Below are 24,331 nucleotides of genomic sequence, written 5' to 3' on the forward strand. Positions count from 1 at the left end.
GAAATGTCGCTGCCGACAGATGCAGTAGCGATTTTGCGACCACCAACACTTATACCAGCCAGCGACAGGACAGCCACGGGCATTTTACATGGATCCAAGATTGCCCCAGACAAGACCAGACAAGGCCCTATCGGGCTGATGAGCCGTTTCAGCCCAGGAGCCGGCGACTCGGCGTGTCCTGCAGGCCCGGGGCTCCGTGATGTGCGTGTTGTGCTGCGCTGTTGGCTGTTGGTCAGACTAGCCTGTGAGAAACGGCCCCGTTGAATCGTGGGGCTTGGGAGGGGAGTGAAGAGTGCAAGTTTCGGAGGCAGGGTCGTAGATTTGGACCGAGGCCGAAACCCTGAACCTGGCTGGGCTGGAAAGGGGCGATTAGACGCGATCGATGGGTAGATCCAAGGAAGGGCGCTTGTTGAGTCTGATGCATCGTTGAAAAGGCGGGCATGAAAAGGCGGAGTCTTGCTGCTGCTGGTGCTTGTGCTGGTGCTTGTGCTTGCTCCGCCACTCAGCCCTGCCTTCCCTGCCTTCCCTGCCAGGTGCTCCTGCCCTGTTGTCCTGTGCTGTGCTGATGGAAATTGCTAAAGGAAATCGCCCATCCAATGCCCCTGCCTTGTGGGGAACTCGATGATGCCGCGATCGGACGTATACCCAAACTAAGCGACCCGTAACTGTAGATCCCAGGTCAGAATCAGAACATGGAGTGCCCAGGATAAGCAGTCACACTCCCCCGAGATATATCGGCTACAGTTGCGGTCGACGAATCCGAGTGCGAGTCTACTTTACTACCGGTAGGGCTGGGCTGTCTAGCCACGCACCCTAGCCAGCCTTATACACCCCTATCCACTGCCTAATCCGTACATTACACTAACTAATGCAAAGTAGGTACGCATTCTATCCACCACGCCTACATACGGACCCTTTCCGCTATTCTCGGCCGTCTGCCATGATAAAATGGGAATTCGCACTCTGCCCAATCCCAGCCTTGCCATACCAAAAGTTCTTCCCACGTATCTGGTGGAGCGGACGGCCGTTTACTTGTAAGGGAGCAACCTCCGGCGCTAGCTCGACTGTCAAAAGCATTGCCATCACTTCATGTTGTCTCTGTCGACTCAGGAATCCGCCCAGTTCCGTGTCTCCATGATTCGCTAACCGACAGTTGCAAGGGGCGTGTTGGAAACATACCGAACAAACGACAAATAGCCATTGATTCAATTCTACCTATCTTAACCTAGCCAATAGACTGGCTTTGACGCAGATGCAACTGATCCACAGCTCTGGCACATCTGCTCCAAAGTTGGTGATCGGGTACAACACCCTGACCTGACATCAGGATATACACGGATATAGCGACCAGAGGCGGAATCATGGCTGAACCCATACATAACACCCCTGTCAGCTGCAGTATGGAGCCTTTCCGAATTTCCAGCGACCGGGTAACGGGCTGAGATATGGTTAAAGTTTCAACAGCATGGCTAGGAGAACAAGACGTAGGTGTGTATGAATTGTTTACTTGAATCTTGCTGAGTACCAATGGCAGCACCACGCAGAAACTAAGAATGCTAACTACCAAATGTTAGTGTCAGCCTATCGTGCATCGAGTGGAAGACCGTGGTGCAGAAAAGACACGGAGTCTCACAGAATACACTCGAAACAACCAGACACCCTCTCCACTCACCTTTGACAACACATGCCGCTCATCTGCACATCCCGCCCCTCAGGGGTGCCGGCGTCAAACCGCAAACCCCCATGGGGCAAGATAGACACCCAGTCTCTCTCGTCTCCGGACTTGGGGGGGTGCGGTTCATCGGCTCTGAGCCCGAAATGCAGCCTCCCCAAGAGACAGTTCCCCCGAGGCTCCGGGTACCCCTTGTCCGCTGCACAAAAGGACTTTTGTCTACCAACAACCGTAAAATCCTATTCCTGTCGCAGCTCGCGTAGCCAATGCTGCCCTATCAGCAGGATTCCCATCGTGGTATTAAGGAGTCCCTGTCAGCCCACGAGGCGGCATTCTAGAGTGCTGACATGTGACAGCGGCCGGCAGTCAATTTCTCTTTCTGCAACTTTCCGCCGGAGATTTAGACTATATAGGAAGAGTCTGGAAGGTTGGAGCAAAGGTTTCACGGCAAAGGATTCATGGTCACGGCGTGAAGCCCATATATAGCCTCTAAGCCTCGCCGGCTGACGTGAGTGAGATTGCATGTCGTCATCGGCGAGACCTATGATGATTGAGTGCTTCAAACAGCTTTGCAAAAGGGTATCATCACCGAGGTTTATGATTTCGCAAATGAGTTGCCTCAAGGAGTTGGCCGATGTGATAGCCAGGGTTGAGGCTGTGGTGATAAGACCATCTCTGAATAGCATCGGGAATGGCATCACGCTTCAACGTTGTGGGACTTTCGAGACGCGTACTGGGTTGTTTGATACACGAGCTAGACTTGAAGACATACAACCTTATAGCGTATTAACTTTCAGCCTGGCTGTTTACTGCATGCTTGGGAGGCACTTGTGCAACCCAACAACAGATAAACTCAGGAGAACGTTGGTAAACTCTGAATCTATGCTTACCTTTTCTATCTGCACAGCCTTTAGACGAACAGGCTACCCTCCCCCCTCCCAACAGCCCATGATCATCTTCCTATCAAGCCAAGCCGGCACTCGGGTTCTACCAAATTCAAAGTGATCAAGACCTCGAGCGTCTAAACGACTAAAAGGGGTATAGCAGGTGCAGGATCGCCAACACGGTCTGGCATGGGCCCCTGACCCTGCCAAATGCTGGACCCAGTTTAGGTGGTTACCCACCTGGCCCGGGTGAGGAGGCAGGGAGGCAAGGCCCCCTGTCGTACAAACGGCCACTGGGTCGATCAAGGGATTTCGTGTGATTGCGAGGTGATCGGGAACTCATCCACGTCGGCTTCGATTTTTTCTAACTTGGGAGTGACTTGATGAAGATCTTGCGAAGGAGCTTTGAAGGAAGAACTTTTGCAGAGGAGATGGGTAGTTGAGATGAAGCACTCGGAGTGACATTACCTCGGCCAACACGGCATCATTTCGCCACCTATACTAGCCGTAAGACATCCGTTTAATGAAGATGAAACTTTCAATCTTCCTCACATCTTTTGTTCTTATGGCATCTACCATGTTGGCAGCAGCAGCTCCTGAATCCACTTGTCGCACTGAGATGCTCGGCCAGGAGCACTCAAAGCATATCATCGAGAACTTCTTTGGCGTCTGGCACGGCGACTACTCACTCGCCGACAAGGCATTCGATCCCAATGTAGTCCTCTCTTCCGATCGTATGCCTACCGGAAAAGGCAGCGAGCCCTTGAGAATAGAGGGCAAGGATGGAGTGGTGACCCATGTGAAGCGGTGTAGGGAGGGCTGGAAGGAGTATACGTTTGAGCTGCTCTAGTTCATCAGTGACCAGAACAAGATTTCAATTCAATGGAAGATGAACGGTACAACTGGTGAAAATATGAGGATCAAGACGTAAGCGCCTTGGAAAACTGTTGCCTTGTGTTGTTTTGTTGCTTACCAGCTATCACTCGCAGGCCCCTGAAGCCAGGCTCCAAGGTCAGCTTCAAGGGGATCGATTTTATTATTCTAGATGAATGCTAAAGACTGACCAAGGAGATCAGCATGGCTCAAGACCTCATCACGTTCTTCCATGAACTCGAACTCGGCCAGGTTTCGGTATAGGACGGCCCTCTATTAGAGCTTCACATGGCGAGGGTGAAGCAAGGTATACAGTGTTTGTTTCTAGGTCTGTTTTTTTTTTTTTTTTTTCAATTCGTATTCATACAAGTTCAAATGCTACCTTTGTCTGTGTACTATAATTGCTTACCGTTGATTACCTTTGTCGCTTTGTGGCCTGTAGACAAACATTTGAGTTCGCAAGGGGTCCGGGTACTGTACCTGCATCCGTGAGCAATCAGTATTCTTTATTTTACTGGCTGCTTTCAATTTGTACAAAGTCGCACCCAGTGGTAAAGTGATTGAACCCATGGCAATCCAAGAGTAAGTAAGCATGCTATACCCCTTGGCTGAGCCTGCCTGTTTACTAGGCTTGTCAGATCCTTAATCCATCTCCAAGTGGAGTAAGATCGACGACACCCTCACCATGAGCTGGGGCCCACCAATGACAAGTTTAGGGGCCGGATCGGCCCGTGAAAGTCAATCTCGATCGGCTAGACTTTGATGTTGAAGAGTCAATGCTGAATAGGTACTTCTTGTTTTGCATATACTGGCAATTTCTGCGTGTTAAAAACTATCGAGGTTCGTTGATGAGTCGCCTTGCCAAGATCTCTGTCCTTGCTAACCCTTGTCTCCAGAAGAGTTACAACCAGGCTGTGGAGCATGTGAAAGTCTCTTGGTTTGTCTTAATGCCATTGAATCAAAGCGAGTTTCAACATTAACAGGACTCAACAAGCCAATTGATAGACCAGATTACCGATAGGCAAGTTACATTTCGTCTCAGGTCACTAAACACAAGAATATATCTGAAAGCCTGCCTGAGGAACATGGCCTGATAAGGAAATGTGGGTCCGCTCAGGAACCAGAAAAAGTAGCAGCTGAAAATCCAGGGTCCATCCCCAACACCAAAATTGGAGCCTCAACGTCTTTTCATCAACCGTCAAACCAGCTTCACCACCCGCCATGGCCGACCCAATTGAGCACCACGACATCCTCGTCCTGGGCGCCGGCCTCTCGGGCATCAACACCGGCCGCGTCCTCCGCCAGCAGCTCCCCCACCGCTCCTTCACCATCCTCGAAGCCCAGGAGGCCGTCGGCGGCACATGGCGCTTCTTCCGCTACCCCGGTTTCCGATCCGACTCGTTCATGACCTCGTTCGGATTCTCGTGGCATCAATGGAGGCATAGGCACAAGATGGCCCAGGCTGGCGAGATTGTTGAATATCTGGAGGAGGCTGTCGACGCTGCTGGCCTAAGGGACAAGATCCGCTTCTGCCACAAGATGGTGGGGTGTGAGTGGAGGACCGACGAGCAGCAGTGGAGGGTCGAGGTTGATGTTGAGGGCGAGCGCAAGGTGTTTGCTGCCAACTTTGTCATCAGCTGCGTGGGATACTACGCGTACGACAAGGCAATGGAGGCTACCATCCCTGGCATCGAGGACTTTGATGGACAGGTCGTACACCCCCAATGGTGGCCTGAGGATCTCGACTATTCCAACAAGCGTATCGTGGTGATTGGATCAGGGGCAACTGCCATCACCGTCGTCCCTTCGCTCGCTGAGAAGGCGAGCATGGTGACCATGCTCCAGCGCAGCCCGTCCTTTGTCGTGTCCCGGCACACCACCTCAGGCGTCGACGACTTCTTGCGACGTTACTTCCCTTCAGTGCTGGCGTATTGGTTCATCTACTGGAAAGATGTGGTTTGGGAGCTCTTCATCACCCAGGTGATGCTCAACTTCCCAGACAAGGCCCGGAAGGTCGTCATGGACTCGATGAGGGAGGCTCTGCCCAAGAGTGTTGACGTTGATGTCCACTTCAATCCCAGCTACAATCCGTTCCAGCAAAGACTCTGCATGTGTCCAGAGGGAGACTTCTTCAAGGCTTTCCACAGGGATAACTGCCAGGTCGTGACGGATGTCATCGAGACGGTGACTAAGGACGGCATTCTGCTCAAGTCTGGTCAGAAGCTGGAAGCCGATATCATCATCACTGCGACGGGACTGTACTTCCAGCTTTTTAGCGGCGTGAAGCCCTTGGTGGACGGTCAACCCATCAACCCCGGGTCGCAGTACGCATGGCGTGGCTGCATGATCGAGTCTCTCCCCAACATGGCGTTCGTGATGGGCTACGTGACGACATCCTGGACTCCCGGCGCAGACCTGATGGCCAAGATCGTGACTCGCGTCATCAAGCAGATGGAGAAGACGGGTTCGACGAGCGTGATGCCCGTGATGGAGGACCGAGAGGGCAAGCCGAAGAATTTGCTCGTCAGCGCGACCAGCAACTACTTCACCAAGGCGGCGGACAGAATGCCCAAGGTGACGGGTGAGGCGCCGTGGTACGGGCGAGTGAACTTGGGTATTGACTGGTTGGCGTGGATGTTTGGCAACGTCACCACGGGGCTGCTGTATGGCGGCGCTCAGAGCAAGAAGGACTCATAGCGGCGTTTGACGATAGAGAAGCATAGACCATGCTACGTTTGATAATGAATGGATTATGACTGGATTAAATTATGAACGAACAAGAGTGCGTTTGGCCTTTCATCTTGACTATATTGATGGGATGCTACCCGTGCCTGCAAGACCAGATGATAGAGGGAACGACAACAAAGATTCACCATAACAATCATTTCCTTGAAGTTAACCCAAATTTCCAAAGACACAAAAACAAGGCTCCAGCCAAAGTGAAGCGCCACTAGTTCTCCCATGACCAGGCTGGAGATTCCGTCAGCCGCCTCCTGCGTGTCTGTGAACGGCTGGGAGGATCTGCATTAGCCAGAGTCCAGACTGCGCCATTCACCACTTGGTACTTTGTGACCATAGTTGAAGAAACTCACCGATGGATCCATCTTTCGTCTTTAAGACTTACAGCAAGACAAATCTTCTGGAATGTGTGCATCATGATCTGGTCCAACGACTCCAAAGCTTGTCATCGTCGTCGTCTCCATTGGACACCCAAGACTCCATTTTAGCCTAGGCACGCGGGGAAATCCCCGAATGCAAAGAGAATAAACTCGGACCCCCACTACCGGACACCCGGTCCATTCAACTCATCTCTTTTCTCTTCAGCAAAGCTCATGACCCGCCCGGGGACGGCTCGTCAAGCCCCCCGGTCTATTGGTGTTGTCGATATCCGCCTGTCGTCACATTGACCCCCACTCATCACAAGCATGTGGTATTTCTCTCCCGAGACAAAACTCAATTCTGTTTCTCCGAGATGGAACAGGCTTCAGCTTTGATGTCTCTGGGCGTTTGACTATGGGCCTCCTGACGGACCTTTCATTGTCGAGACTCTGCCTCGTGGTTGTCTTGGTGGTGATTGCTGGTCTTGGTACTCGCCAGTTTCGACGATGGCATCGTCTGCGCCATATCCCGGGCCCCAGAGGCGCAGGTTGGTCAACATGGTGGCAGCTCAGTGGAGCTCTCAGCGGTCGCTATCATGAACACCTTAAGCAGGCTGCAGACCAATTCGGTATATATCCCCTGTCATACTCACGATAACTCATGATGCTGAATACTGACAATTCCCAGGCCCTCTTGTCCGCATTGGTCCAAATGAACTACTGTCAACAGACCCCGATGTATTGCGCAACATGTCAGCAGTGCGCAGCACCTATACCAAAGGCGACTTTTACATGAGCGGCAGGATAGTCCCAGATGTTGACAATGTTGTCTCCGAAAGGAACGAAGCCAAGCACAAAGCCATGAAGGCCAAGATGACACCAGGAGTATGTCACCAACACTATATCGTGAATAATTCTAATAATCTCTAGTATTCTGGAAAGGAGAATGAAGGCTTTGGTTTCGAGGCAGGCCTTGATCGCCAACTGCTCAACTTCATAGCCCTCATCGATCGCAAGTACACCTCGGCGCCTGGTGAGACGCGCCCTGTCGACTTGGCCGAAAAGACGCAGTTCTTTGCCCTCGATGCTATCGGTGATGTCTCTTTCGGCGAGCCGTTTGGATACCTCACCCAAGATGAGGATCTTTACCATTACAATGAGATCAACGTTAGCTCCTTGTCAGCCATGGACGTGGTCTCAGTCTATCCCTGGCTGACAAAGATCGTTCATCGATGGCCCCTGAAGCTGTTACTGCCACGAGAGGGAGACCAGGTGGGCTTTGGGCGTTTGATGGGGTAAGTTATAGACCCAACTGAGTCTTGGGTTTACTCTAACGGTTACCGTCTTCAAGATTTGCGACACAGTTTGTCCGGGGACGGCTTGCTGAAGGTGCTGCGCCAGCAAAGGACATGATGCAGGCTCATATCAACAACGGCATGAATGAGGAGGAGCTCATCCAGCAAGTCTTTATATCCATGTACGTGTGTAACCATACTGTCGACTTCAAGGGGAACTCACATATATAGCATCGCCGGTTCCAACTCGTCCGCTCATGCTCTGCGCATGATCATCCTCTCACTCATCACCAACCCCCCAGCACATGCCTCCCTCCTCGCCGAAATCCGCCAACACGCCTCCTTAGTGGGCACGCCCATATCCTGGGCTCAGATCCAGACACTACCGTACCTCCAAGCCATCGTGCGCGAAGGTCTCCGCATGTGGCCCCCACTCGCTGGTTTGGGATTCAAACAAGTGCCCCCTGAAGGCGACACCATCAACGGCTACTTTGTTCCAGGCGGCACGCAGGTTGGACAGGGCTTTCATGCCGTAGGGCGATCTCGGTTCGTATGGGGCGAGGACGCCGACATGTTTCGCCCGGAACGATGGCTACTTGCCGACGAGAGCGAGTTGAAGAGGATGACGGCGGCCTGGGACACGCATTTTGGCCACGGCAAGTATGTGTGTCTTGGAAAGCCCATAGCCCTGATGGAGATTCATAAAGCTGTCTTCGAGGTATGAGATACACCGGCTATTTGGTGAAAGACGTGCTGACTTGCCACAGTTGATCAAACGATACGATTTCGCCATCATGAATCCAGAAAGGCCCATCAATATTCAGGCTTCAGTTTTCCTCTTTGCGTCTGACTTTTGGGTCAGGATCTCTCGACGAAATTACCAAGATATCGAGGAAAAGAAGTAATGGGTAGTATTTGCCTCGAGGCAACTATGTTTATCCCTGGTAACCCTCTTGGGCAATGAAACGATATCGTCGTAAAGCAGCCAGCCAACAGTAGCGCCAGCTTAGTCTGGGTATGGTTCTGCTAAATATTGGAGCTCTGGGGTCGCCGGTTTGGGTCTGGATACCAAACCGAACCTCATGAGCTGTCGCAATGGAACTTGGTGCTTGTGTAACCATGCCTATGTGAATAGATCCCCCCTCAGGATGCCCCCTTTCTCAATAGGGAGCTGAGAATTGGCCAGGAACCGTAAAGGCCCTGGATCTCCAAGCTGGATCTCCACCATTCGCCTTGTATAGAATGCTCAGCATCTAGACTTTGCTACCAAGCAGCCCACAAGGGACATGTTCTCGGGGCGAGGAAGTAATGCAAGGTTCATCCCTCAGGATCATCAACCCTCCTCTTCTGGCTTCCGTGATGGTGTCCCTAGAGTTTCCAGGCCCCTCGCCCCCGCCAACTCCGGTGGCGCATTCGCCGGAGCATCAGCAACCTTCCCTTGTCCCATCGCCTCCTGGTATTTCCGACCTGTATCATCCAGTAACGCCTGGACCTCTCCTTCTCTTTTCACAATTTCTTCTCTTTCTCTCTTGAGTTTTTCCACTCGTGCCTGTTTACCCTTCATATCCTCTTCCATGCCCTTGAGTGTTGTTTGCAAACGAGCAAGACATTCCGTCAGGCTGGGAAGAGGCGCAATCTTGGGTGGTACTTGAAGGACCTCCTGGGCAGGGTCCTTCCGGGGCTTCTTGAGACCGTCCATTCCTGCACGTGTCTGAGCGGCTTCATACGCGATCCGACGTTCTGCATCGCTGTCAGACGATGAGTCTGAAGTATGTCCTTCGGCTGCGTTGATGAGTTCGGCCATCTTCTGTCGGTCATGTTTGCGCCTCTCTTTCTCAGCTCGCTTGCCCAAGGATAGACCCCCATCTTCGACATAGTTGTCGAAACCCTCGCCTAGGTCTTCGTCCTCTGCTATCAAGCGAGTGTCGTCCTTTTTCTTCTTCCCAAATGGATCCTCATCATCTTCAACAGACAAAAAGTCCTTTTCCTTTGCCAAACGTGCTCGTCGTTCCTTCTTCTCCCGGATCTCAGCCTCGGATAAGATCGTCGTGGTCACTTGAGGTTGATTAAAGTCCGAAGACTCGACTATTACGGCGCCTTCAAGCTCGGAGGCATCAAGATCCATCATGTCGGTGTCGTCGGGCGGTAGTGTCGATACGTTATGGGGTGTGTTCGGGGTGGATGACTGGAGTTCGTCGAGGTATTCCTTGCTGTACCTTGGCCGATCGTCATCGTCTCCAAGTGTTCGCATAGGTAGTCCCTTGGTGCCTAGGCCCCTCTTGATGGCACTATTCTCAAGTGCGCGCCCCAAGGGTCCCTTCTTAGGCGTGAACACCTCGGTGGCGTCTTCGTCGCCCGCAGCTCCATCGTCTCCGCCGAATGATAGTCGCGAAGCTTTCTTTGGCTTCTTTTTCTGCTTCAGCGAACCTGAACGGCTGATGGCTGGTCGAACCACCACCGGGCCATCATCCTCGTCATTGTTGTCGTCTCGAAGGCTCTCGGCGTCGGCTGGGTTAAAGCTCTTTCTCAACCCAGATTGTCTGAATGGTTTACGGCCGGTTTTTGCGCCGAATAAAGGCTTGGAAGGTTCTGTAGGCGCAAGGGTCAGCCTTGGTTCTCATCAGCAAGAGTCGCGCATTGAAAGCAGCTTGGGGTACTCACCATCGCTGGAGCCAGTGTCGCCGCTCGGGGCCGACACGCTCTCGGCAGTATCGTCCTCGTCGGCAACCTTGATGACCTTGGCCTTGCGTTTTCCGGCAAAGGAACTCATGATTGCGACCGTTTGGCGCAAGTTAATTTTTGAAGTTTTGTAGGTTTGCGACGCGCTTTGAGGCGGGCCAGAAATAGAGTGAGTGACGTGCATTTTAGAATCTTATCGGTCGGCACGTGACCTAGCTTTTCCCGCCAACTGCGAAATGGAGGAGCTCTCCCAGCCGCGATCGCGTCGCATCTAGACCAGCATCAACAAGTTAAAAACAACCTTGACTGCTCAAGATGGCGCCCGCACAGCCCGAGCTGAAGAAGGTGCGTTTTACATGTTCTGCGCTGCTGCATAGTATCAAGCTGCTCTTCGGCGCTTGCCTGGTGCTTCAGCTGCCTTGCGATCTGATCTTGGCTAACTTTTCCTATGCAGTACCTCGACAAGAGACTGTTTGTACAGTTGAACGGCAGCCGTAAGGTCATCGGTGTCCTCCGTGGCTACGATGTAAGCGCATCTACGATGCTTGCGAAAGCTCTTGGCTGATTAGAATAGGTCTTCCTGAACATTGTCATGGACGAGGCGGTGGAAGAGAAGGACGGTGGAGAGAAGGTCAGACTTGGCATGGTTGTATGTTTTCCCCCTCTTCTTTCACTCTATGGCGTATGGATACTAATCAATATAATAGGTCATCCGTGGTAACTCGGTGGTGATGCTCGAGGCACTGGAACGAATCGGCGGCGACGAGCGACAAGGCAGATAATCGTCACTCACGCACGGCGGAGACATGTGGAGAGAGACAACTATGGGAAATTATTGTCATGCTTATTTTTGGCGTTTGAGGTCGAAAAATGAAGATCAAAGTCCCCATATTGGACGATTTCGTTTGGGGAGGTCAGGTCACATCTTGCTAGACATCAAGAGAGAGGACTTGACATCTGCGGCCGGATCCTATTTGGTCCAGACCTTTTCGTCGTACCAGTCCATGAGCTTGCCGCCATACGTCTTTTGCCAGCCTTTGATGCCTCCGATCAGGATCTCAGCCTTGATGTCGGTCTCGCCAACTTCATCGAGGTAGTCCTGCATCCAGCCAGCACATCGCGGGCCTCTGCTGCCACAGCTCCCTTTGAATCGTTAGTGGCGGATTGGTTCAGCTGACTAGATATAGAATGCTCACCACAATAGAAGATAATTCTTCGAATGCCTGCCTGCTTGCAAAGCTGATAGATGACGGGCCGTGTCTGATAGAATGTATGGGCGGGGAAGTTGATGGACGTAGCAACGGTGCCGCCCTCCCAGTCGGTCCTCCTAACATCAACCAGCAAAAAGTCCCTCGTAGCTCCCTTCCCAGCAGCTGCATTCTTCTCAATGAGGCTTGCAACTTCGGCTGGTTCAACTCGAGGGCACGAAGCCTTTGCCTCGGGGAAAGCTTCCCACCACTGCGGGGTGGCCTGCGGGGCATCCGAAGCCATTCTGAAGAGTCTCGGTGGTGCTACACGAAAAGAATTGCGAGTTGGCGTCTGACACGATGTTAGTGCTCGAGCGATAAACCCGGGGCAGAAGAAGAGCTTTGACATTGGATGAGGTCTCGATATGTCGAGGGGAGAGTTGATGATGGAGTAGAGCTTCGGAAGTTGGGCCCGATTCTGCGAGTGTCTAATAAGCCCGTCGCTGGCCGAACAGCCACTTCTCCGCGGACGCTTCACTTGAAACATGAATTGCAAAGTATTCGGTATAAGCCATGAATGCGAAGGCATTTCAAGGCTTGTTCAACTGGTCAATGGCTTGTTGGAGTTTACATCCTGTTGGGCGTCAAGGAAGTGAATGTGCCTGTTCCGATTGACTTCGGAGCCTATTGACTTGGAATTGAGCCCAGCAGGATATGCCAAGCATAGTTCGTATTTATTCTACTCTGTAAATACTGTTATCTGAGGCTCTAGGGGCCGTTGTTGTGTGGTAGCTTTGTAACCAAGTCGCGCCTCAAGAATCCTCAATCTCCCAACGAGTGACGCTGCAGAAGTTGATCGATTTACAACGATTTCAAGACGACTCCCGAGGAGACAGGGGACCCCCTTTTGACGAATGTCCGCAGTGCACCCCTTTGGTATTGCGATGACAGTATGGTTACAATTCAATGCTTCAATAAAAACCCAATGGGTCAAGTATTGGCGCTCATTAAAACAGCTCCAGGGTCTCATGTTGAGGGCATTCGTGAGCTCTGTACTAGCTACAGCACGCCCACACTAGACCCGACTGGTGTTGAGAGAATCTGAGAGTACGGTAAGACCATGGTATCTGCTAAGGAAATACCGCTACGACTACCGCATCGACTCAGCAAACTGGCAAAACTTGGTGGGTCTCTCGCCCCTTGCTGACTTCTGTTTTACCTCTTATGATTCGCTATCCCGCAGTAAAGGCTCTCGCTGGCAGCTTGGTTCGAAGCTTTGAAGACCAATTGCGAGGACATAGCCAGGGTCTAGGGACCCTACTATGGCATCAGCACACAGGACGGCCAGGACATCCGAGTGATCACCAATTGTCCAAACAAACTCCAAAGTCGCCATCATTGAGCTTTCCTACATTTCAGAAATCATAGTCCATCAGTATCTGAAAATAACGACCCTTCCTTCCACGACCAGGCTGTTTTGCATGAAGCTGTCTTCTTGGGCAGAAGCCAGGGCTGCGTTGAATTCAAGTTCAATCTGGCCAGGAGTGGTTCGCCGAGACGGATCTGACGGACCACCGGATCCTAAAAAGCATGGCATACCTGGCCATCGGAACTTAATCCTTCCCTTTTGATCTGGCGATTTTGAAATTACAAGATAACTCCAATGACGTTAAAAATACCGTTATAGAGAAAGGATATTTCGCAATCTGATATTATTTTTATAATTTCATTCCATATTATTTCACCCTGTTTCGTTACAAAGTACGGAGTCCGTCGTCACCGACGGGATTAACCGACTTACACGAAATCAGAGGAGCTCAAGTGCCGCCCATCACCACAGGGTACCTATAGCCACCTCATAGGTGGCTGAAAGCCGCCACCTATGTATTATCGATAAGCCTCAAGTGGCGACCCCATAACCCTGCAAATCCATACGTTGTAAAAAAGGGGTTACGAATCGTTCAGGGATGTATACAGGCATCGAAGCCATGCTTGTTAGCTAAACGGTGGCAGACGGGGATTGATGATGAATGGTCAACTCGACGGTTCAATGAGAAAAATGCCACTCAAGAGCTGCTCCAGTGACCTTGTTTTGTGATATGGCGACAGTTGTATTCTCACTGACTCTATGTCACGAACGCCTCTTCAGTTTGACATGCATTACCATGGTCAGGAAGCTTCGGACCACATGAAGCTCAAGGGCACATGGCTTACTGCCTAGATGACAGCAGACTTACCGATTCGTGACGTTTGTGAGACGAAGAAGTTTTTGAACCGCTCACTGGATATATCGCCCTACGCCATATCCTGAATCCGAGCTAGCTATCACTTCCATACTCACTTCTCCCAGTACACGCTTCCCTAGGGCTTCAATGGCTTCAGAGAGGATGATGGAATATATCTTCTGCTTAGTGAATGGAACCTTTTCTTCATTACGCACCTTGAAGGATCACGGGGAAGAAGTGTCCGAAATGTCTTGCCATGTCGGAAGAATGACTGCTTTTTCGTCAGCAGCAATTTAAAAGTTCCCTCAACGATTAGCCTGTTGGTTAGCGCGGCACAGCCTCACCTTTTGATTCACCACTGCCGTCCAGGCCGTGTTGTGGTGATCACCATTCCCTCGGTCTCTGGGGCTACTCGTCGTCAAGCTTGGCCTCCTACATTACCTCCCGACAACATCCTGGAGCTCTATGGCTTGGAGCGCTCGCCACCATCGCCTTATATACAAATATACGCAATTTAGATGCCAAAATGGTGAAGACTAGCAAGTTATCTTTGCCTGCGTGTGTTATTGGGTGATATCGTCCTTCGTTGTGGCGGAACCCCACTGATCTGACCCTCCCTTCCTTCAAGATAGGAGGCTTGACTTGTATTTACTGAACTGTTCTACCGGTCTCTTAAGACTGGGATCTTCCAATTAGCGAAGTTTGGTGGCACTCGCCGAGGATGGAAAGGCGTGTCTGGAAGCCGGGGGCGGAGCCGAACATGACTCCTCGTAGGTGCGTTGGGCATGACCATAATGATGAACTTGGAGAGAGTAACTGTCTCAGTGAAAAACGTATGGCCCCTCGACGACTATCGTTTCCTTCTGTAGAGCTTTGGCGACACTGAGTTTGGTGATACCAAGCCTTTCCTTGCTTGTTGTGTCGCATACGTACCTTCGTTGGGACGGCACGTCGTTGAAGCTCAGGTTGACCCACTCGAGCTTGACTTTAACTACTACGGTATCGGTTTAAAAGCTGGCTTCTCACAATCTCCGAAGGATCCAATGGCCCTCAGAGCACATTAAGCTCTCCTCGCGTAGGCGAGGAGAGGGTTTGCCCAAGCTATGGCAACGATTGTGACGATGAATTTGCTCCCGGGTCACTAACGAGGGAACTATCTCACCTTACCTGCTGTATATACTCGGCGGTTTAATGGATGGCACTCTGCTTGTTGCTCGATTCTCCTACAGACAGATACTGAGCTCGAAGACCTTGAGAAGTTCTGGGAGCTGTGAGCACCAGCTAGGTGACCTTCACCGCCGGTCACTAATCCATGATGCGTGGCGTGGAGGTTTTCCGATTCTTTGTCTCACCACTACAAATAAACTCTTCGGCTAGGCGCAGGAGTCAACCCATTGCCCTTCACCAGCGATATCAGAGGCACGGCCCAGACGCGGAAGGGGTTCCCATGCATCGGAACGTGACATGCTCTTGACTTAGCAATGTACGATAAAACACCGGTCTACCAATTTGTTGCATCTACTTGCATTTCGGTGAGTAGCAGATGTGACTCCAGAGCCGGAGTCAAGTTGCCTCCCTTCGTGGGCAAGGTTTTGTAACACAATGAACTTTTCCCGACCTTGTTCAGGTACATAATCAACTTATTACTTTATGATGGTTACTGGACGAGAAGTATGAAGAGTCATAGTTGCTGTCTCGATCTATGGAACACACCGGCTACTGACATCTAATTCCCACTCTACTAGGTAGGCATGCATATAAGGTCAAGGGGCTCACCACCTTGATTGACTCGCCCGTTGGTATTTCTCAACATAACGCCTCTCGGGTTTCATTTCTTGCTTGTTTCCACCAACCCTTCCCGATAATCTTCGGCCTCCGAAACTTTCAACACGACCACAAGACACTGGCCAGCTTCAACACAGATAAACTTCGTCCTACAGGGTACAGGGGCTTTAAATGTTAATTATTGACCAAGTAAAAGGTACTGGTGCTTTCTTCTTTATATTATGCTTACGCTTTGAGAAGGTATCTGCCATTTCTCGCCACTAATCGTCAAGTCCCTAACTAACAACTTCACAAATCATGGTGAAGTATTTTGCCCTTTGGGCCTGTGGGAGGCATGGCTGCGGGCTTATGAGGGGGGTAGTTGCTTTTCGGCATTTAAAACCCCTGTGGCCCGTAAAGACCCGTTGAAGGGTGAGTGCTGATCGAGGACGGCATCAGTTGTGGAACAATAGTCTTTCATCGTTCTCACCCAACAAGGGTCTGGTCAAATAACTAACACAACAATCTAACCCCTGCTGATCTGCCATATAGAACTTGTCTTAAATGACTAGATTCTGTGCTATGCAGAGATAGGCACTACATCGTAAAAGACAATAGCACACTTAGCCGTAAGAGCTTAATTCTATTATTCTAATCTAATAATTCTTTTACTAAAAGAGAGCCCTAATAAGATTGAAAAGTGCTATAATAGAGACAGCTCCAGCTCTTTGCTGATACTGCTTTTATGGTTTCCTCTCATGTCTTACTGCTCTGTTTCGTCGTTATAAAGTGAGCATTGCTCTCGAGTGTGCCATAGGTACTTCATGACGATGCGGTGACAGGGATGGTTTCGCACAGGTTGTGTAACTGGCTTGCAGGTATCAACAGCTCTCAGCGGGTTGCGGGCTGGTTGCCGGCCAACTCGACCTCTTTTGACCAATCACGGGCCACCTACATCAAGCTCCTTCATCAATGTGGGTCGCCGATCTCGACCCACCTTTTCATTTTGACTTGGTGCCCTCGGACGACCAGATGCCGGGTACAAATATGGAGGGCTTGGATCTAAAATCTTCTAAAAGTCTATGGTCGCATTGTTTTAATTCTTAACGCCTAAAGATGTCTAATGTTCAAGAGAGCCCTCTTCTAGACGATACGTCGCACAGGTGAGAGTGCAAGGCTGTGCGTGACCATATGCAAAACCTGGGTGGACTTCTGAGCGACCCAACGGAAATAACACGGCCGTAACACAACTGAAGCCTATACCCAAGATTCGATGACCAATAACCAAGGATTGAGGCCTGCAAACTGCCTTGAAGAAACACAAGGCGTGCTGTTTTTCTGCCCAAACCCATCTACCAATCCATTGCCCATATTATTAACGAACTGGGCCTCACGCAGCTACACCTCTCTGGCACCTCCAGGTACCAATCTTCGAGTTACCACCACGGCGAAAAGTGTGGGTGTGGATTTGTGTAAGTTGGGCTATCGACCAATCCATTGCCCATGTCGTTGACAAACTGGGCCCCACGCAGCTACACCTCTCTGGCACCTCCGGGTACCAATTTTCGAGTTACCGCGAAGAAAGGTGGTCTGGGTGTGGGTTTGCGTAAGTTGGGCCCAACTTTCTGCCTTCCGGTCGTCAACAAATACAAGCTGACCATCCGCCAGTGTTACTGCGGCCACGGAGTAATGAAAGTGAGCGTCGATCCTTGTCCGAGGTGCGGTGTTCAACGTTGTCCAAATTGCGAGACTCAGAGATTCAACGCCCGTTCTTACGAATATATTACGAGGTTTGGCGTTGAGGAGCGTGAGGTTTAACGGCGTACCCATGAACAACGGGGCAACCAATGGGGTCTAACTGCACTGCTCAGCAACGCAGCATCCGACGACTCGTTGGTAGGTGGTCTCCGTTATCTGATGATTCCGAACATCAAATCGCTAATACAGTTTGTGGCAGTGTGCATTAGTTAGGGAAACAGACGAGTTGCTTAGCGAACGATGGGGAATACACAATACTGGTTCGACACTACCACACACAGTGGGCAGCAACGATGGTTCGAATGGATCGACTCAACAGAACCTACCGAATAACCAACTCAACAGAACCGAATAGACCGAGTCAACACAACCGGGCGAGTGGGGAAAATAGTTTACAAAACTATCAGGATATTCGCCTCGAATGAGAACACAGCAAATGGAGTCGGGCCTGTGGAATCATTGCTCCACGATGCCTAATCTAAGCTCGCCCCGCTGGGAACGTACTGTGCCGTGCATTTGAGGGATTCTATCAAGGTGCTCGATCCATCCTCGAAGAATCCATTACTGGTGAGATTGGCGGTCCCCCATTGAGGGGAGCCCAGGGCCCAAAAGCTTGGGTATCTGACAGCAACTGGGATCCATGGATGCTAATGGCCTGGCCCCAATGGTGGAGACCCGTAGGCTCTATGAAGTACTGAAGAAGAAGGCAGGGACCATGTTCGAGAATACAGCTATATTTCTTGTAAATAGAAAACGACTAAAACAAGAAGTTCGATGAAGTAGGGAAATGAGGAAGACAATCCAAAATACATGGAAGGCAAAATGTTGCAATAAATACGCCCCCAACATCCCACTGCCGTAACTGAGGAAGACCAGTAGCAATAAGTGAGTGACTCGGCCAAGACTCAAGGGTGCAATAATGTCAGACGAGCAAAACTAACAGGAAAGGGCAAACCATCATGAACTATATGGAGAGACGCCCAGCACTCTCAGGCCATTCTCAAACACCTGCCTCGCATTCTCATACAGGGCCAGCCTCGCCTTGTTAGCTTCATCCTTGCCCGTCCAATCCTGCTCATCGTCTCCATCCAGCGTTACCATGACTTGGTCGACGAGTCGCAGCAGGTAGATGATGATGAGAGACGGCTCAAGAGTCTTGAAAGATGCCTGCGCTATATCGGGATACTGTGCCATGATCCGCAATAGCTCGGCGTGGTCCTCCACCTCCAGAGAGGCATAGTCTAGTGCTGCGTAGTCGAAGTTGGCCGGCGCTTCACTCAACTTTGAGGTCAGCCTGGCATAACAGTTCTGGATCGCTGCGCCGGATTCGCTAACGAGCGATGTCATCTTCTTAGAGTCCACGGCGTATGGCGTCGTCCGCTTGTGAGTAAAATCCTGGATGAAAAGGCCAGAGAGTCCAAGGAGATCCACCGACTTGTCAGTCTTATCCACAAAGAGGGGTTCCTCCGTCTCCTCGTCGATGCTGGTTTGCATCACAGTGTGACATCCATCCAGGTAGTCGCTCAGCAATTTCGCATCCTTGAACTGATCCGGCAGTTCATTGATCTTGGCAACTAGCACATGCTGGATGCGCTCGGCGACGTCTTGTCTTCCCATCAGCTCGAGACACTTTGTAACCCGGTGGAAGTGCATCTCCTGGTCAGCGACCACGTAGATCATCTTGTCGAACTTGTGTGCCTTGTACCTGTCAAGGGCCGCCGCAAGGTCGCGCAAGAGGTATGAAGTCGTCCCATTTCGATAACGCGCCACGGCAGTTGAAAGCCCCTTTGCACCATGTTTGGAAAAGTCGATCATCCAGGAGCCGTCGTGCTCTTCGTATACCCCCTTCTCCTTGAGAGCCTGCTCAACCTCGGCAACTGATTCGGCGCTGAACTGGGACTCTCCAGAATACTCGTCAAATGTCACACCGAGTCGTGCGTAGGAGTTCGTGTAGTCTTTCACGGTAGCGTCACGGAACTGTTGCCAGAGTGCAATGGCCTCTGGGTCCTTGTCCTCCATCTTCTTGAAGAAGATGTCCCTCTCGGCATGTAGGCCGCGCGCCTCAATCTCGCTGGCGTCCTTCCCCTCCGCCTTTGCTGCCTTGACTTCGTCATGTTCCGGCTTGAAGAGTTCCTCAATCTTGTGATTGACTTCGAGTAAATGACGGAGTGGTTGCTTGGCAAACTCCTCTTCGGAGCCAAATCTCTGCCAGCCAGCGGCGAGAAGTCCAATCTGCTTACCCCAGTCTCCAAGATAGTTCATCTTGACCACGTCCCATCCCATACTGGCGTGGATGTTGGCCACGTATGAGCCGACCAATGTGCTGCGCAGGTGTGACACAGAGAACTCGCTCGCCATGTTGGGCGACGAGAATTCGACAATGACCTTCTTCTTCGGTCCATCCGGCGCAGCTGCATCGGCCAGACCGAGAGATGAGTCATATCCATATGAGGCGCACCTGTCATGGATGTAAGGTAGCAGAAGGCGGGACAATGTGTTGGGCGACGAGAGGACTCGCAGGTGTATGCCATCCGCGATGGGACAGGCAAACGGCGGCACCCTCGGCAACTATTCGCGGATGCTGGTCAGTGATGCTTGATACTTTGCATATTTCTGCTTGTAGAGATCGTACTTTGTGGGCGAGATCTGATACTAGATCTTTGGGATTGATGTTCTTCAGTCTAAGCCTCGGAGAAACGATCACGAGGTCTCCCTGTCCAGTTACATTGGACTGCTGGATGGCTTCGTAGGCGACCAACCTGTCGCAGTGGACCAGTTTCTGCAGCGTGTCTGCAAGATAGGCTCGGAAGATGTCCTGGGGATTGGTCACGATGTTGGCGCCAGGGAACTCGGGCATGGGCGTGTCCAGCCCTGCCTTGCCAAGTAGGTTCTCGATCTCGGTGACGGAACAAGTAGTCGCCATAGCCACGGTGTTGCAGGTTTGAATTGAGGGCCCGAGGTGTCTGAGGGCACAAATACAATTCGGTTGCCTCGTGACGGATGTGACAGAAAGGTCGAGAGCGCTCCAGTGGCATTTGAATGAACCTGTAGAGTATCGGCATTCCCGTCAGGCATCAAGACCTACCAAAGCCCGATACTGGCAAGAGGTGGTGATTTGCCTGTCGTGTCTTGCATCACTTGCTGTGCTTCTGGGCTGCATTGATGCGCTGGCCATAACGCGCCATTGGGTTGTGTTGGGCGATGGTTGTGTGAGGCTGTATGGTGTCGATTGGTGGGCGACTTCCCCCTCTACTTACAACGAGACTCTGGGTGACGGACTCCGAGGTCGTGACAGGCGCTGACCGGCTACAGCTTCCTGTCTGATGCTGTCATGATGGCACCAGTAGGCAACGTGTCATATCTCGTTGGTGTAAGTCGTCGATGAATCTCTGTCCCCGTTGAACCGATGTGACGGATAAGGCTGTCTGCCACGCGTGCGGGGAGGTCCTCTGTAGGCTGTCAGTTAGACTTACAAACCGGATATTTGGAATTCCGTATAGGCACGACGACACCCCTGCTATCCATGCCATACCCCATGTGTAACCCTCCAAAGATCCCTAATGAAGACCAACGCGGCTTGGCGATGCGGTCGCCTTGAATCCTGCGAGGAGTCACACGTTAATATCCATACATCCGTGGTCCCTTGTGATCATAGGGCCGAGGCAAGATTGGGTTTCAGGACAAACACGTTTCTGTACTTTGACTCTGTGGCCGCTAGCTGCGCTTTTGTTTATCCCGCCCAGCTCCGATACAGCCTAACTCCTCGTCAACCTCCGACCGAGATGCGTCTTGGCGGCGTCGGCTTACGGGCCGCCTCCAGCAGAAGTAGACCAATGCAACGATGCAGATAATGACGGTGATTACCACCACTATGATGAACGGCACCGGGTACGATGGGTTCCATGCATCGAACAGTTGAGCTGCCAAACTCATTAGAGTTAGGACCTGGCAGTTGTTAGCGAGATGGTTGATGGGTCAGCAACAGGAGCCGAAAACTCACTATCTGAAGAGCGGCTATTGACTTGATAAGTTGTTGTAGCTTCTGTTCCTGGTCGAATCTCGAGATTTCCTCCTCGGCTTTATCATCCTTTCGCTGTTCTCAATTATTAGTCCATGTGAAATCATAGGGCGGAACATGTTAAATAGAATGAATACTTACGTCGCGCCTGAAGTCATCATAAGCCTTCATGAGCAACTCCAAATCCTGGTTCACGCTTTTCAGGTCCCGGCTTATCTCAACAAGTTTGTGAAGCGCCGCCATGGCAATGGGGTCTTGCTTGAGGCTCTGGAATAGCCTCCCATGGGGGTTTCCGTCGGGTCCAAAACGGACATCCTCCTCGAAGATGAACCTGTCAAACCTTTCCAGAAGCCTCCAGTTGCAGGCAGTAACCTTTTTCAAGGTATTATTGAATGATTTCCCCCATTTGCGTAGCTGCTTTGAATCGATGTCCTGGGCCTTTGTCTAAAATAAATAGTAGGGTTAGTCAATGATTGCTTCTCTGTTAAATGCCAATAGACTTACAAAGGCATCGAGGCTTTCCCTAAAGCACCTTTCAATCGCCCATTGATGTTCGAGAATCGTGTTGAGTTGAGAGACTAGGGTCTGAAGCCCATAAACCCGAGGATGCTGGAAAGTGGCAGCGGTTTCCTCGGTCATGGTAATGGGATCAGTAGTTCCACCATCCTCATCAAGTTCAGCGTCGGCTTGAAGTCTCTGCTTTTGTGGTTCCTGGAATAGGTCTTCGTTGAAGAAGAAGGCAGTCCAGTAGTTTTCGCTTTGTCCGGTTATCAATGCTGAGGAGACAACTTCGTGAATGAACTTGTATCTAGGTTCGCCTTGTAATTCCGTATTCTTGTTGCGGCAATTGTCCTTCTGGCAACAGGACGGATACAAGAAGTCTAGGCTGTCTCGACTTCTCATATTGGCCGGCGATCCTCCATTCGAAACTGTTCGGTTATCTTCGGCATCTTCGGTAGCGAGGGCATAGGACGGGCAATTGAAGAGGAGCGAGAAGGATTTCCACGCTGTCTAAATAAACGGCCAAAAGTCATGGTCAGCAAAGTCGATAAAATAGTTTCTCCCCCTTTCAACGTTGCCAACATACAAATTCTCGTACTCCGAAGTATGGCCGTGGGCTGTTGTCGATGTACTTTGCGAGCAGCTCGCGAAACCCCTCTGCTTGTGATGCAGGTAGCTGTCGAATAAGCTCAAGAATTTCGTCTCCGCCAGGGTTGTTTATATATCTATGTAAAGATCATCTGTTAGGCAAAATAAAAAGGATTGAAACGCAGGCGAACATACATTCGTCGAGGAACGAGTGGCGAGCTGGTGCCACCATGTGCCTCAAGCAGGCGCTGTAACGGTTAGCAGGGAAGCCCTTGGCAGGCTGCATTGATCTACTTGCCGGTTTCCTAAGAAGTTCAGAGAACTCTTGAATGGAAAGCTGTTTGCCGAAAGACAATTGACCAAGAACTCCGTTGAGCCTCGACCTGTCAGGGCGGCAGTTCCAATCCCACATCCAGATGGTTGGTACATTATGCCGCTCGGTGGGAGACTTGGAGGTGTCTCCTGTGATGAGGGACTGAACTAGCTTCACTTGGCGTTCCCTGGTATCAGAGGCCAGGTAAGGACCGAGTATGAACGTCGCGACTTCGTTCTCTACATCATCGCCTAGGAGAGCAAGGTAGGGCTGGTTCTCATCCCTGGCCAAGATTCTGTCGTTGGAACCATACTGACTTTGCCAGTCATCGTTTCCATCGTACAATAGCGAGAGCAGCGTTCTCCTCCCAGCGGCGAGGAACCCTGTGCTTGCTTCGTCTTGCTGGATGTTGCGGGCTCTTGGTGCTCTTCGAGCGTTAGGCAGGATAAAGTTGGCGAAAGTATACATCAGACCAGTATTTTTTCATGCCCTAGCTGGGATGACAGGTCAGTTAGTTTTCAAGATGGGTTTGGAGCCCATGTGGATTTGAATTCTGTGACAAAAACACTGGTAAGCTGATCCAATACCATTGTACATAACACCAAGGTTATCCCCCATCAAACCTCCCTCTGCTCCAACCCAACTTTTGTCTATGACCCCCTCGCGCGTACAAACACTTTTAATAACGGCCGTACCTGTTCAGTTCAAGACAAATGCGTTGACGGAAAAGCGAAGTCAGTCCTCGGACGAGGTATGTTGCTGCGAGACTCTTCAGCGTACGTTGAGTCGTTGAGTGTTGCAGTTAGGGCATCTAGGTATGCCACAGTTCGGACATGGGTCGACAGAGACCTTCATCCCTCCATGACCGCAATAGCACTGGGGAGGGTCGTGAGTATGTATACGCAACAAGGATGAGGCCCATGGCGTCAGGTGTGCCATGAGATCCCACTCACACAGATCCAGACCCATACCACCTTTCTACGAGGCGGGAGCTCCCGAAATGGAGGGGGAGAGGCCGTGGGAGGCGTAGCATGGTCGCCTTTTTCGCGTTAGATATCGGGGCCGCAAGGCGGGACAAGGTGGACAACTGGCCACGAGGCAGCCATCAGGCAACCGCGACTGTTCCTCCTCTTGACTGGGAAGGCGGCTCCGCCGCAGAAACGAGGCTGAAAAGAACTGTCATGTGGCCGTAAGCAAATGTGAGGCCCGACACGGACACGCCCTCCCCCGGGAGGCCCCCGGGGCGCAAAGGGCAGGGCCGGGAGTGGTTCAAGCATTTTTTTTTTTTATTATTTTTAATGATTTACACAAGAACAATAGGCTTTAATTAGACTTACCCAGTTAAACATAGCAATATTGGATCCAATTTATAAAATTCTCGAGGCGTTATTAGGCGGCGACGGTGACAATCAAAATCTGTCCAGTTGCGAATCCATTCCTTTGAGGTTACACACCGCTCTGGCAGAAAAAAAATAT

The 24,331-nt window shown here is 51.2% G+C and overlaps 8 protein-coding genes across 8 annotated transcripts; 4 read left to right on the forward strand and 4 right to left on the reverse strand.

Annotated features, from left to right (window-relative positions):
- Window positions 1-3,133: 3,133 nt before the first annotated feature.
- On the forward strand, window positions 3,134-3,406 carry LRP88_08969 (uncharacterized protein; the record flags this gene model as incomplete). The annotated part of the gene is made up of 1 exon (XM_083245465.1): window positions 3,134-3,406. The coding sequence occupies one exon, from the start codon at window positions 3,134-3,136 to the stop codon at window positions 3,404-3,406; it is 273 nt and encodes a 90-aa protein (XP_083099959.1).
- A 1,244-nt stretch (window positions 3,407-4,650) lies between these two features.
- On the forward strand, window positions 4,651-6,126 carry LRP88_08970 (uncharacterized protein; the record flags this gene model as incomplete). Its single annotated transcript, XM_083245466.1, has 2 exons — window positions 4,651-5,525; window positions 5,577-6,126. The coding sequence occupies 2 exons, from the start codon at window positions 4,651-4,653 to the stop codon at window positions 6,124-6,126; spliced, it is 1,425 nt and encodes a 474-aa protein (XP_083099960.1).
- An 816-nt stretch (window positions 6,127-6,942) lies between these two features.
- On the forward strand, window positions 6,943-8,727 carry LRP88_08971 (cytochrome P450; the record flags this gene model as incomplete). Its single annotated transcript, XM_083245467.1, has 6 exons — window positions 6,943-7,156; window positions 7,216-7,412; window positions 7,470-7,822; window positions 7,879-8,004; window positions 8,054-8,540; window positions 8,590-8,727. The coding sequence occupies 6 exons, from the start codon at window positions 6,943-6,945 to the stop codon at window positions 8,725-8,727; spliced, it is 1,515 nt and encodes a 504-aa protein (XP_083099961.1).
- A 428-nt stretch (window positions 8,728-9,155) lies between these two features.
- On the reverse strand, window positions 9,156-10,592 carry LRP88_08972 (nineteen complex-related protein 2-domain-containing protein; the record flags this gene model as incomplete). The annotated part of the gene is made up of 2 exons (XM_083245468.1): window positions 9,156-10,411; window positions 10,484-10,592. The coding sequence occupies 2 exons, from the start codon at window positions 10,590-10,592 to the stop codon at window positions 9,156-9,158; spliced, it is 1,365 nt and encodes a 454-aa protein (XP_083099962.1).
- Window positions 10,593-10,816: 224 nt separating this feature from the next.
- LRP88_08973 (uncharacterized protein) lies at window positions 10,817-11,283 on the forward strand (the record flags this gene model as incomplete). The annotated part of the gene is made up of 4 exons (XM_083245469.1): window positions 10,817-10,846; window positions 10,956-11,027; window positions 11,076-11,150; window positions 11,209-11,283. The coding sequence occupies 4 exons, from the start codon at window positions 10,817-10,819 to the stop codon at window positions 11,281-11,283; spliced, it is 252 nt and encodes an 83-aa protein (XP_083099963.1).
- A 188-nt stretch (window positions 11,284-11,471) lies between these two features.
- On the reverse strand, window positions 11,472-11,992 carry LRP88_08974 (uncharacterized protein; the record flags this gene model as incomplete). The annotated part of the gene is made up of 2 exons (XM_083245470.1): window positions 11,472-11,644; window positions 11,698-11,992. 2 exons carry the CDS (start codon window positions 11,990-11,992, stop codon window positions 11,472-11,474), a joined length of 468 nt encoding a protein of 155 aa, XP_083099964.1.
- Window positions 11,993-18,392: 6,400 nt separating this feature from the next.
- On the reverse strand, window positions 18,393-20,358 carry LRP88_08975 (uncharacterized protein; the record flags this gene model as incomplete). The annotated part of the gene is made up of 2 exons (XM_083245471.1): window positions 18,393-20,003; window positions 20,068-20,358. 2 exons carry the CDS (start codon window positions 20,356-20,358, stop codon window positions 18,393-18,395), a joined length of 1,902 nt encoding a protein of 633 aa, XP_083099965.1.
- Window positions 20,359-20,741: 383 nt separating this feature from the next.
- LRP88_08976 (uncharacterized protein) lies at window positions 20,742-23,323 on the reverse strand (the record flags this gene model as incomplete). The annotated part of the gene is made up of 7 exons (XM_083245472.1): window positions 20,742-20,882; window positions 21,243-21,380; window positions 21,436-21,528; window positions 21,595-21,897; window positions 21,958-22,464; window positions 22,541-22,679; window positions 22,734-23,323. The coding sequence occupies 7 exons, from the start codon at window positions 23,321-23,323 to the stop codon at window positions 20,742-20,744; spliced, it is 1,911 nt and encodes a 636-aa protein (XP_083099966.1).
- Window positions 23,324-24,331: the final 1,008 nt, after the last annotated feature.

This window comes from Fusarium phalaenopsidis, assembly GCF_050370095.1.
Source record: "Fusarium phalaenopsidis strain FUZ10S chromosome Unknown contig_32302, whole genome shotgun sequence".
Lineage (NCBI taxonomy): Eukaryota > Fungi > Ascomycota > Sordariomycetes > Hypocreales > Nectriaceae > Fusarium > Fusarium phalaenopsidis.